General features: G+C 28.7%; 1 protein-coding gene across 4 annotated transcripts in view; it reads left to right on the top strand.

The window, feature by feature from the left end:
- The first annotated feature begins 971 nt into the window (after nucleotides 1-971).
- Nucleotides 972-13,627, top strand: part of LOC143240647 (PP2C-like domain-containing protein CG9801) — a 29,184-nt gene continuing 16,528 nt past the window's right edge. Inside the window, exons 1-3 of one of the 4 annotated variants that reach the window (XM_076483419.1) lie at nucleotides 972-1,297; nucleotides 8,954-9,225; nucleotides 13,315-13,488. In XM_076483419.1, coding sequence (XP_076339534.1) covers nucleotides 1,167-1,297; nucleotides 8,954-9,225; nucleotides 13,315-13,488 — 577 coding nt within the window. In that variant the 5' untranslated portion in view covers nucleotides 972-1,166. Of the gene's footprint in view, nucleotides 1,298-2,379; nucleotides 2,567-2,586; nucleotides 2,741-8,953; nucleotides 9,226-13,314; nucleotides 13,489-13,627 lie in introns of those variants that run through there. The other 3 variants (XM_076483428.1, XM_076483447.1, XM_076483437.1) reach the window with 3 other exon arrangements.

Here is a 13,627-nt window from a genome sequence, read left to right as displayed (position 1 = left end):
TTGGCTTCATACATAAGTTTTATCCCGATGAAAATATCTAATGTCCTCGTAGCAATACTAAAACCCAAAGTCATTCCACTAAAGTATGCAATGTACTAAATCTATAAACATTCCTGATCAATAATTTTCAGTTTTCCGATTAATAAGCGTTTATCACAGTTATACCTTCCGAGGCTTACAGTATACTGACTGTAACAGACCAACAATATTATTTATCTGTCTCTCGGAGCGTCGATTTATAAATTTTAAAGCGACATTCTTGATAGTTCACTTATCGACAATATTCGTAAATACGCTAGTACTTTTGTAAAACACATTTTGTTGATTCTTAACCTAGATATTCTTCTACAAATTTAGATAACAGGCAAGACATGCGTAATACACATTTAACAATATAAGTTACACACATTTGTAATTATATATTAAAGAGAAATAAACATAAACATCAAAATAAATTGTTGTAGTTTTGTAGTTTTGAATAAAGCACAAAGCTACACAATGAGCTATCTATGCTCTGCCCACCACGGGTATAGAAACGCAGACATACCGCTGAACCACTGAGGGGCTCAAAATAAATATATAATAGTAAATCCATTACACCACCCTCCTTAAAGAATTAAAAACTGGGGTTAGACAATTTTTAACTAAGACATTATACAAATATAGCCACATTGATAAATGTACATTAGATACAAAACTCTGTCAAATAATTATACACTTGCAAAAATCATGATAGTACATAACACAATCAATACAATACCCTTATTATAATAAAATTTCGTATCTCGTAACATGATGTTAATTTTATTATAATTAAATTTCAACAATAATTCGAAACTTATAAAGGAGAATGAAACAAAACATAATTAACAAATAAAATATATTAATGTTTTATTTTTCTTTAAAATAGCGCTAATTACCCTAAGCGATAATAGTATTTAGTTTCGTAAAACCCTACTACGTGGCGCAGTGAAACACTTGTTTTTATTAGTAATTCAAGTATGTTAATCGTGAAATGAGGTTATGATGGTTTAGTAGCAGTGCATGCTTATTTGTGTCTTCTGTAGTACAAGGTTGATCAATAAGGCCAAGGTTTAAGAAATTGGGCCTACTACAACGTTAGTAGGTGCATTTAGAAAATAGCAGCAACATCTTATTTTTAACCAATGCCGACTTTGCGAGAAAAAGTTGCAGAATTTCTAAGGCAAGTTTCTTCAGGCTCAGAAAAAGGATGCGATGCAAATTCAAGTTGTACGTCTCCTACTACAGGAACATTCATTCAAAAATACTTAAATGGGTAAGATGAACATGCTAAATTTCCAAGTAATAGTAATAGTTTTGTATTTCCAACTGTCTAGTTATTTCACCCATATTAATAGCAGTTACTAGATACATTAATATACTATTAATACTAGTATGTTTCTTGATTGCTTAAGTTATACGGAGGGAGAACTGTTTCATCACGTCAAGTTGTACAGATTTTTAACATGCATTGATACAAGGAATTTAGAACAGTAAAGAAATATAAATTTAGTTTAATATTTGTTGTCTGTCAGTTGGCCTTACTATTTTTATTTCTAAAAAAACTTGTGTCGTAGAAGTTTGCTACAGAAGGTAAGAGGTATTTGCATTTGCAAAAAATTATACAAATTGTAATGATTATATTGCAGAAGTGAATCTTCTGCTGGTGTATTTTCCCTAAATTGATTCGTAAAAAGAGATACTTCTGGAGTCATTAAAAAAGATCCTACTCTTGTAAAATGTTAGCTGCTAACAATACTCTTGCATGTACACAATTTCATTTGTTTTTTGGTATGAATTTGAAGATTATCTATTTTTAAATTTACAAGAAATTTAATATCAAGATAGTTATAACATTCTGGCTTGATGTCAGTAAGTGAAACCTGTAATAAAATAGTGTTTACTCTTCAAACCTTTTAAAGATTCAGATAATATTGTGTAAGTATAGTGGGAAAAGAAACAAAATATTTATATAAATAAAAGTAGAGGCTTAAATATGTATGATTAATTAAAACATGAATTTCTATAACTATATAGAAATGTTTAAAGGCTCAATCTGTGCTCATAATTTAAATTTCAGTGTTGATCATAGTAGGTAAGTGGTATCAGTTTTCACTTAAATGCATATAGGTCAGCTTGTTCATTTCTCCATATTGAGTAGTAGCTTTTTACAAAGTTTTTTTTTCTGTATGTGCCAAAAATGTATTAATTAATATTTGACCCATAATTAGTTTTCTATTACAATAAAACTAGGGCAACACATTATATTAAGTAGCTTATTTTCAGTTGAATTATTAATGAGTATTGAATATTTGGTTCAAGGGCTATTAACTTAACTGTAAGATCAGCTTTAGACTAGGACTAGAAAGTGGTAGGTTCAGAATGATGAGGACAAATTGAGATTGGTTTTAGGGTACTAGTCACTGCAGAAGATTTTGATGTAATGGGGTAAGATGGCTAAATGCAGGATATTTTTATTACAGAAAGTTATTTGAAATACAGGTTAATGAGTTGTTTAATAGGAATAGAGTACTAAAAATAGGGGGTAAGTGCCTATATGAAAAATGTCAGTCATGTTCTTTTTAAGTTGGGCATTATGAAGCTAATAGCAATAAGTTAGATTTACATTGATTTCTGTTAGTGGTTATAAGGAAAGAAGGCTTTTAACTGGAATTTATTTATTAAAGCCTACCAGATGAAACTAAAGAGAAATCCAAAAGTAAGTTAAAGAAATCAGTTGCTAATGAGGTTATAATTATGGAATTATTAATTTTTAGGTATACAGATTTGGAAATGCCAGATCCTAATTATAAAAAAAACAGGTTTAAGGAAATATTAAAATGCTTTTTTTTACCAGCTGGTCCAAGAACATACTTGGAACAATTTTATTTTAGATATATATTTAATGTCTGATATAGAATTGATTTATAGGATGAATATAGTACGATAGTTGGGTGAAAATTATCATTCCTTAGTTTGTTTTGATGTTTTATTTTAAAGAATCTCCTATAACAGTAATCTCATGTTTTTCATTTCCATCCCTATCTGTTCCTTTTGTTATTTTTCCCTTCAAAACTTTGGCTGTAAGATGTACAAGTTAAAGGCTGAAATCTATTATTTATTAGTACCTTCTCATCACAATTAAATCCACTACTAATAGTATCATTGGTACTGTTTTTATGTAAATGAAAGACATTATTAGCCACTGTGTACCTTTCATGTGTATGAACTTGATTTTAACGTTAAATCCTTCTGCCATTTCCTGAAGTTTACTTTTCTCTTTATCTGTAATTTATACCTTATTTGTGACAGCTTTACAAACTGTAGCTACAAATTGTACAGTTGTACATATTGCATTTAACAAACTGTGTGATGAAAATTGTCTATTGTCAAGATTAGAATGCTCTTTATAATAAGAAAAAAAGGTGGCTACAAGTGAAAAGAAAATAGTTTTGTGCACAAAAGGTACAAAGGATAAGATTAAATAAAAGTATCATAAGTTTAAGTTTAACTTGACTACTGTGATGAGAATTTAGATAATTATTATAGAACAAGAGTATTGGTCAATAGGAAATTGAGAAAATGATGGATGAAAATTTGTAAAGTAATATTAAGGGTTTCTTTGAATACCTTAAGGATAATTTGAGTGAATTATAGTTTTATTTATGCATGCCAGTTGCTAGTTTTGTTATTTTAATTTATTATATAAAACAATTGTAAAAGATGTATTTAATCAATTATTGAACTTCCATTTGATCTTTTTTAAATAACTACTGACAATAGGTGTTGTAGTTTTGGTTTGACTTCCTTGCACATGCCATCATACCCTCATATCTTATATTTCCACATTCTGTTTATCACTGCTTCCTCCATCATATTGCCCATTGCATTTGACAAGATACACATGACAGGCTTTTAGAAAAAGATCTCTAATTGTGTGGAATAGTTTGACTTACTGGATGTAAAATTGGATGAATGGAAAAAAGTAGAGGGTTGTTTTAAATGGAGTTCGTTTAAATTGGATTAACATCACAAGTGTGGTATGTCAAAGCTCAGTGATAGGACATTTGATAATTTTTATTTACATTGTCATAATTGAAGGAATGGTCAAAAGGTTATTTAAATCTGCTGATTAAGTAATAGCTTTGAGTATTACTGGCTGAAAGGAGGATGCTTCTGCTTTACAATTGGATTTGAATTATCTGTTGAGTTGGGCATATAAATGGCTTTTAAGTATAATAAATGCATGTGGGATATTATTATTTGAAATATGAGAATAAATTTGATAGGAATAACCTTAATGTTATTAAATAAAAAGACCCTGGCATTCTAGTTGATTAGTTTCTTAAGCAATCTGAGCACTGTATTATTATTATTATTATTATTATTATTAGTGACAGGACAACTAGGATTTTAGGTGTTATTATTTGCACAAATATTGAATACAAGTCTAAAGAAGTTGTATCAATGTAGAAATCATTGGTAAGGCCATATTAGTTGTATCATGTTTAATCTTGGATGGCCAAACTTTGGATAAGCATTGAATTTTTGGAAAGGTCTCAGAAGATGGTTACTAAGGAACTCCTGAGATGAAAACATTATCTTACAAAGACAGGTTAACATCTCTGAAGGTGTTTTTAAAGAAACAGTCAGAGGGAACCTGAGATAATTTTATGGGAATAAATAGCATTGATGCACCATCTTTTCTCTGGAAAGAACAGATGGCACAAATACAAACTTTAAGGTTGGAGTCATCTTCAGTTTAGACAGCTCTGTTTTTTAATAGGTTTGTTTGTTTTTGGAATACATTACCTTCAGATGTGATGACTGCTGAAGGGAGCTTAAGGGGAGGTTTGATAAATATTTGAAGAATAAGGGCTGGCTTTGAGTTTTGTTTTTATTTTAAAGTTTAACGAATGGTATGGTATGGCTTCAGTTGACCAACATGCCTCTTGTTATTCTTAAATTTCAAAGATATGTATAGGTAAGTTATTATAATTGTTAAAAATCTTCTACTAGTTGTGGCAGGATATCATCCAATGTTTTATTGAAACATTTTTAATAATGATTCCAATTAATATAGGTCTTATAATTATTAATATATTTAAATGTGTTCAATACGTTTAACAGAGAAAGAGTGGAAATCTTAGTTCACAAAATTATAATCTACATATGTATTGTACTGATACTAAAAATGGATTTAATGCTAATTTTCAGTTTGTTACTATTGGTGTCATGTAGTGAAGATAACTTACATGTACTTGTACACATTATAGTATAATAAGAATACAATGGATGGAGGGTGTTAGTTCAGGAAGTTCAACTTGCATGGGTTTCTGAACAAGACAGCTTAGAAGTAAATTGTGGGTGTTTTACTTAGAAAATGTAGTGAAGAGTAACTTGAGTTTTTTTCATGTTACAAACAAATGAATAAATTAAAGGTGTTTATTTTTAAAGTTTTTGTTGTATTGCAGCAAACAGTGACTTGTAAGCTTGTTTGCAGGGCAGTTTAGTAAAGGTAGAATAGAATGATGTTGCTAGTTTCTGAACACTTTTTTCTGATAAGATCTAGTGAATAGTAAATTTCTGGGCTCTTTCACAAAGCAGTGTAGTGAATGAAACACTTCATTAAAGTGTTTGAGACTTAATTTTTCCCATTTGTAGAGTATAGTGGTAGTATTTTACATTTCTTGTAAAGTTAACAGAAAGATACATTTCATGTAAGGAAAGTAATGATAAAATTAACTAATTTTGGTTAAGAACATTGTATATTTACTTTTTTACCCTCTTTTGTCCACTTTTTGCCTTTTTATAAGCAGTCTGATTGTACTTACAGTTGAAAACAGATTAAGTACATAAATATGAAATAAACACCTTTGTTTTAGTATATCCATTCATTGTTTTGCATCTTTCCACTGATCAAATTATCCAGAATATTAATGTTACATAGTATTAGTGACTTTAAATATTAAGACTAGTAAGCTGTGTAGGCTATTGATCTAAAGAGTGAACAAAATGGATCATTTGAGAATCCCGTTAGTCACAATCTCCTGATTGGAAAAGTAAATTTATCTCCATCATTTACTTTCAACTCTCTAGTAAATTTTCTAGCCACTTAAGTATCTAATTATAAAAGTGATACTATATAAGATGCTTTCTAAAATTTGACATGTGTAACACCAACTAACATGTCATGAACCAAAATAGAAAAAGCAAAATCTGTGACAAGAAACTACTAAATTGGTTATGAAAGCAAACTTTATAAAACCATGCTTAGTATAGTTACTGACAATTTTCGAAATTAATTTCTTCAGATAAATGGTCTGATATATTATATTCCAGTATCTTGGTGTTAATACACCTGCTTATACATTTGAAGAATCTGTTTACAGAGTTGTCAAACAAGAAAGTTATTTTTTATGATAATAAAATGTGTATATGTATATATTTCATTTATATAACTAAAGATAAGTGGCATTTAAAAGTACCAAAAGTATTCCAAAAATAAATACAAGTGAAGTGATTTTTGTATTGGAAGAAAAAATATTACTGTCAAGTAAATGTTAATTGTTATTAAAAAACATAAAACTGAAATAAAGAAAATAGATATTAACATAGTTTTTAAAGTTTGTAGCAAAACATAAAAGGAATGTTTGCAATTCTGCTAAAATTCAGTTTTTTTGCACTGTGATGTAAACACTATTCTGTATATTGAACACTGAGAACCTTAACTATTGATTTTAAATATTTTGTGTTAAATTTCTTTTCTATAGATGGTCACAACTACATTTAAGTATTCTTTTATAGATTGTTTAGGCAGAGTATTCATGATGAAACTTTGTGGAATGGACAGCAACTGCCTGTTGTGGAGACAAGTTTGGAGGATGAAAGGCGGAAGACTTTTGAAACGTCGCCCTCTTCATGTGTGTCCTCACAATAGGCAGTTGCCGTCCATTCTACAAAGTTTCCTATACTTAAGTATTAGTTCTTAAACTTTAAGTATTATGAAACAAATTATATATATATTTTGCATTGTGGCTAATTTTATTGAGATAGTGTGAAATAAAAACATTTCTATAAGACTATATACAATTGTGTGAACTTTAAGTCTGAATTAGAGTAATATAACAAAGCGTTGTGTACAGAATAGTACTTGAATACTTAAACTTTACACATTTAATCAGTAAAATATTGTCTTGTCTATAAAAAATGTTTAATTTTAAAAATATTTTCATTAAAAGAGTATTATTAAATGTACACTTTATCTGTTTTTGATGTTACTTTTTTATGTGCTATACAATACTTACAGTAAAATATATGCTCTTGAGTTATAACCCTTTGGAAAGTTTTAAGTCATGAATGACACCCTTCCACAAATGGATAATAAAGGTCTGCATGTAAAAAGTTTGATACAAAACAAGTAAAGTTGTTTTATAGTGTCTTTAATTAGTTTAAAACATACTTTGCAAGTTATTGACAGTTATTTATAAGTGTAGAAAATAATTCATTGAGCATTGACATTGTGTTGGAATATCATTTTGATTTTTAAACTTAATTTATCAAGTAGCATTATACATGCATGCATTTTCATACATAAACATGTTTAAATAAAACAGATTTCTTGTAAGAAATGTTAGTTTTCAATAGTGAGATTTTTAGAACTATGGAATCAGGTTATACAGCTAACACTTTACATAAAAAATATCTAATTTTCATTTTAACATTATTTCAACAGTAAATTTGTTTGAACTATATCCACCCCTCTGGCCATTTGTATGCCTATAAAGTGGTAGTGTATCTGTGTTTCCCAGTATTACTGAATTAAATTTTAGTTCACGTGAATAATCTATTGTTGAGACTTCCTGTGCATGACATATTTTAAATGTATTATTTTACAACAACAATAAAAAGGAAACAAACTAATAGATCTAACATTGAAAGCAGTTTTTATGTAAAACTACATCTAACATGATCTGTAGTTATTACATACATAGCACATGTATATTTGTGCACCAAATGAGCTCTGTGCATCAAGTAAATATGCTTTGTTTCTTATTACTCATGAGTTGCAAAAGTTGTGTCACTTGGCTATCTTTCGGAAGTTATTGTTCACATTCCAGGAAATGAAACGTAGCCAGTGTAAGCTACATAAAAACCAAGATTAAACTTCAATAATATTTAGGCTAGCTATTACTAATAATAGAAAGAAGTTACTTTTGCTGATTGTAGAACCTGTGTAATAGATAAGAAATTAATAAAAAAATGTACTTTTTGGTATACATAACAAAAAAACTGTCACCATAGTAAAATAAGTTGCATATACTTGTATATGTAAATGCAATTTCTTTTATTATTTTTTCAGTTATAGTAATTCTTAGTGTTTAGATTAATTAGTCCAATTAATTAATTAATCAGTAATTGAATAGTGCCAAATCCTTATGATACAAAATATTTGATTTTAGAATAACTGTTTTTTTTAGTAGATAACATTACAATACTTTTGTCATATGCTTTTACTGTCTGTAATATTGCATGTTTTTAAAAATTTCCAACATAAAATAATATAGAATAATTTTAATTTAATGCACATATGCAAAGATCATTGAGATGTAATTATATTCTTTGTTTTAGATATATTTATTTCAAGGAATACTCACTTGCACATGTACAGTAATAATAATAAAAAAAATGTTTGAAAGTAAACATAAATTTCAAAAATTATTACTTCTCTCAGAGAAAAATAATCTTTCTAAAGGCTTTTTATACAGCACTTAAATTTTACTATGGGAAATTAAATTGTCAATAGCTAGTATTTGCTTACTTACATTATGAACATAAAATTTATAGTAAATTATACTTAGTTGGTTAACAAACATAAAACAATTAATCTAAGTTTAAAAAAGTGAAACTAGTCTGTTTATTTTCTGTTTAGAGAGTCAAGAAAACAACAACCAGAGATCTTCTTTGGAAAATCTTGTTATGAATTACCGGTGAAAGAGATTAGCAAGCTCTCTGATCATGAAATAGCAGCATTCACTGGACCATCAGGGGGCTTGATCAGTGTCAACAGAGTCCAGCGAGCCTTTCAGTCTTTAGAACCTGATGTTGACTTTATTGATGAAGACTCTATGGATAGTTATAATAATATTGAAAATGTGGCCACAGATGATCTAGAGGTTACAACAAATGGAATCCACCCTGATGGTAAGCATATTATCCTCCTTTCTTTTTTGTAAACCTATCTAGCTGTTACAAATTACATAAACTATTCCTTATAATTAATTCAGTTCATTTGTGTTAAATAATGTACTGTGCTAATAAGGAAAATAAGTATTACAATGACTACTACCAAAAAAACATTATAGAAAAACTGTTACAATTGTGCCATGAAAAAATGTCAGTTTGAACAATTTAAAGTTGCACAAAATAATGACTTGTATATATATATATACACAAATGATTTGGCAATATAATATTGTGCATTACATGTTGCACATTTTTACATGAATTTGTGGGAATAAATTAATATTTTATGTGTATATTCCTAAAATATAGTTTTATTTCTAGTGGTTTGTGGCAGAAAGTTTGGAAGAATATATCGACAGGTTTGGTGTGTTTATAGGCAACTCTTTTGCAGCTGTAAAGAAATGAAAATATTAATTTTTTTCTTCACAAATTATACTAAATTAGAGTCAGAATATTAAATATCAATTTTAAAATATTTTTGAATCAAAATTGTTTAAATAATTGGAATTAACATAGTTTTTGACAAAAATAGAACCATAGCTAGAGGAAATCCTGTCTTGAGGTACAATAATTTAGAAGTTATTTTGTTTATGCTAAACTATTGTACATGAAAGCAGGTCATATATGCAAAGTAAAAACCAGAAACAACTTTAAAACATTACAGTTAAAAGCATTCTGTTGGTTTTTTTCTACAGATTTTAATGTTAACTGGTTAAACTACTGAATTTTGTTGATGAAAATGAACATTTTGTGACCTTTGTATATGATGTTAGTGAATTTTATAATCCTAAAAACATAGAAATAAAGTAAGCCCTTTCTCAATGGGTCATGGGTCAAAGGCCATGTCATTGCATTTATTGACTTGAATTCAGAATTTTAATTAACTACAATTTTATGAATTTGTCAATAAGTTTGGAATCACATTGTGGATTATAATTCAAAATTTAATATTATATACAAGTTGTTTTGTTAATTTAAAAGTAAATATTAAAATAACACACCTAAATATAGATTTTAGTAAGTCGCTTGGTATTTTGAATGCAGCACTGTTTAAAATTATATGTTTATGATGTCAAAATACTAAGTATATAGTTTTCTACAAATTAGGAGCTTAGATTACCAATATCAACAAACTATAATATAAATTAAGAACCTCGTATCTTTTTTGCTGAGAAATGGCTTATTATTGAACCAAACATAATGACCCTGTTTACCCCTTTCTGTTTTTGGAAATGGTTTCTTATTTCATTTATAACATGGGAATAACCAGTTGACAGCTTAGAATGTTCCCCTAGTGGTTTTCTCAGCCATTTTAATCTGTGAAAAAGGTACTGCATTCTTTTGAACCAAGATTTGAAGAAGGTAAGTTGTCTTTAGTCTGTTAAAAGTTTTATATTTTTTAAAACCAAAATACATCTTAGTTACTAAGCTTAAAATATTAGTGTAATTCTGTGGTATTAGTATAGTTGATTTTTAGTTATTCAATTGTGTGTATAAAATCTTAAAAATAAAAATATCCTCCATGTGCAAAACTATAAAAGGCTTAGCAATCTCTGCCCAGTAGCAACTAAGTTCAAAAGTCATAGCTAGAAGAGAACTGTTTGCTTTATTTCTTTATTTATTGTTCTACATTTTAAGAAGGGTATGTTTAGTAATTTATTTCTGAATGGTAATTATCTATATCTATATATGTATGTGTATAATAATTGAAATGTGACCATATTACAAAATACTTGTCCACTAAAACCCAGCCAAGATAGGGAAGACAAAAGGGTAGTTTTATATTATGAGATACATACAATGACTTCACATGCACTCCATCAATTCCAGTTATGTAATGTTAGCTAGACATGATTGGAAGGTCAATACAATAACAAATAAAAAATGTATATAAATATACAGCATTATGAAAGTTGGGTACTTAAGACTAAACATTTGTATTTTTGTATTATAATAAGCTCAATATAGCATGAAAAAAGCCTAATTTATATTTCCTAATTTTTTTTAAGATGGCTACAAGGTCAGATGAGACAGACCCAACACAGTAAGAGTGGGAAATAAAACAAACTATAAAGTTAATGAAAACAAACATTTGAAATCTGTTTAGGAGGTTTTAGAAATTTTGCAAATAACATTTGAGATATTTGGGATGAAGAATAGAACATGAAATTACTTTGCACTCAGACTACTAATGAAACTCTTCTTTCACAAACAACTCTAGAAAAATAATTTATTAAAAATCTTATTTTAATCTTCACTAAAAGTCAACCAAATTTTTTGAAGATTCACATGCTGTATCAAAACTTCCAGCAAAAATACTTATGTGCAAATGTGTAGACAAACTCTTGTATATTATACCAAGCCCATTGTGAAGGGGTTTTGGCTATATTGTGAGTTTATTTTCATTGTTGGAAAGAAAACTGTTTTTCAAATTTCAATACTCATGGTGGGTGCAATACAGATAGCTCATTGTGTAGTTTTGTTTAACAAACCAATCAAATAAAAACTTTTGCACATTTAATGCTTTTTGATGTTATTGGTTTTTTATTCACTTAAAAATGTGTAATATTTCATCTGTGTCTATTTTTCATCATTAAATAACATTTATTAATTTCTGAAAGAAAACAAAAAAAGTGTAAGAGTTGGGGATTTCACCCCAACTAAAATCCATGCTACTTGTACAGCATTGCAGAATATAGTTATTAATTTATGAAAGAATGTGTGATGTCTTCTTCCACCCAGCTCTCCTCTACTAGATCCATGCCTGCTTATACAACATTCAAGAATCAATTAATTTCTGAAACACAAAAGGGTAGAGTATTTGGACTTCATAGGTTTCTTCCTCAGAGCTGCACTTGCTCATCCTTCTTTCCATATCTAGGTCAAAGTGTGCAGATCACAAAGTTTAGAGAGATACATTCAAAGTTTGATTTAAGTTACTTTATTATCATTGTGTATAAATAAACTTGGCATTCAAACGTAGTTAATGGATCAACTGTTAATATTATATTCTGCACATGTGTTGTTATTTTGTGTTCTAAATTGAGTATTTGGTATAAATAATATTCAGTAAAATATTAGCAGTAACTGTTCCAAAATGTAAGGTTAATGTTTCTTAAGACTTTGAGTGAAAAAAATATTGGATAATTCAACATTTTGTTTACTGTACCTTAAGCTGTGCATTTGCCAGGTGATAATTCAGGAAAATTAAATGAAAACAAATACAAATGACTATGAGTATGATGTTATACAGTATAATCATTCTAGAACATGCCTCAACAAATATTTTCTTGTAGCTATGTTCAGTATAGAAAAGCTATGGAATATATTTTGAGTCACTTTTGTGATTATGGTATGAGATGTACATTTTTACACATAAAAAATAGACTTTGTCTAAAGGTGAACTTCAATATGTACAATTATTATGATTATATCTATAAGTTAGATAGATTCTTGGATTGAATAAAAGTAAAATAAAAGTTAACACTGAAATCAATAGGTTAAACACATTTTTCAGAATAGGTCTGATCTATTCATCACTAGAGTAGTGTACAATGATAAGCAAAGGGATTTGGTATGCCTAACATATCTTCACTACTGTTTGTATCAGGAAATGGGGGATGTATTTATTTACTTACATGTATGTTCAATTTTGGACTCAAAGAACCTGTAAACAGTGCAAGACTTCCATGAGTTCAGAACTGTTTTACATTTGAGTTCTGGCACAGCATGGCCAGGTGGTTAGAGCACTTGACTTGCAATCTGAAATTTGCAGGCTTGAATATCCATCACACCAAACATGCTCGCCCTTTCAGCTTTGGGTATTATAATGTGACAATTAATCCCACTATTCATTGGTAAAAGAGTATTTGAAGAGTTTGCAGTGGATGTTGATGACTAGTTGCTTTTCCTCTAGTCTTACACTGCTAAATTAGGGACAGCTAGTGCAGATATCCCTCAGTGTAGGTTTTATTTACAAAAATTCCTACAAATGTGAAATGTAAATTTAAATTTAAATATTTTCTGTATTAACTTTTAAACGTTTAGAAAGGATAAAGCATTATGAAGGTAATAACCAAGAAAACACAGTTCAGGAACATGATTTTCCCAATGAAGGAGATTATATAGCTGGTGTGAAGAACTGGAACAAACCTTCCAATGAAGCGTATGGTATTGCTACAACTCTGTATGAATGTCATCCTGTCACAAGAGAAAATGCAGGTACGAGAAAAATTATTAATGGTTATACCAAGTCAAAATATACACATTTATAATGAGAAGGATTGTATTCAAAGCATTAAAGTAAAATTAAAGGAACTAAAATAAAAAATGTAGAAAACAGTTCACTAGAGGAAAAAAA

Source organism: Tachypleus tridentatus, chromosome 2 (genome assembly GCF_004210375.1).
Source record: "Tachypleus tridentatus isolate NWPU-2018 chromosome 2, ASM421037v1, whole genome shotgun sequence".
Taxonomy (NCBI): Eukaryota; Metazoa; Arthropoda; class Merostomata; order Xiphosura; family Limulidae; genus Tachypleus; species Tachypleus tridentatus.
This window is presented reverse-complemented; position numbering and strand designations above follow the sequence as displayed.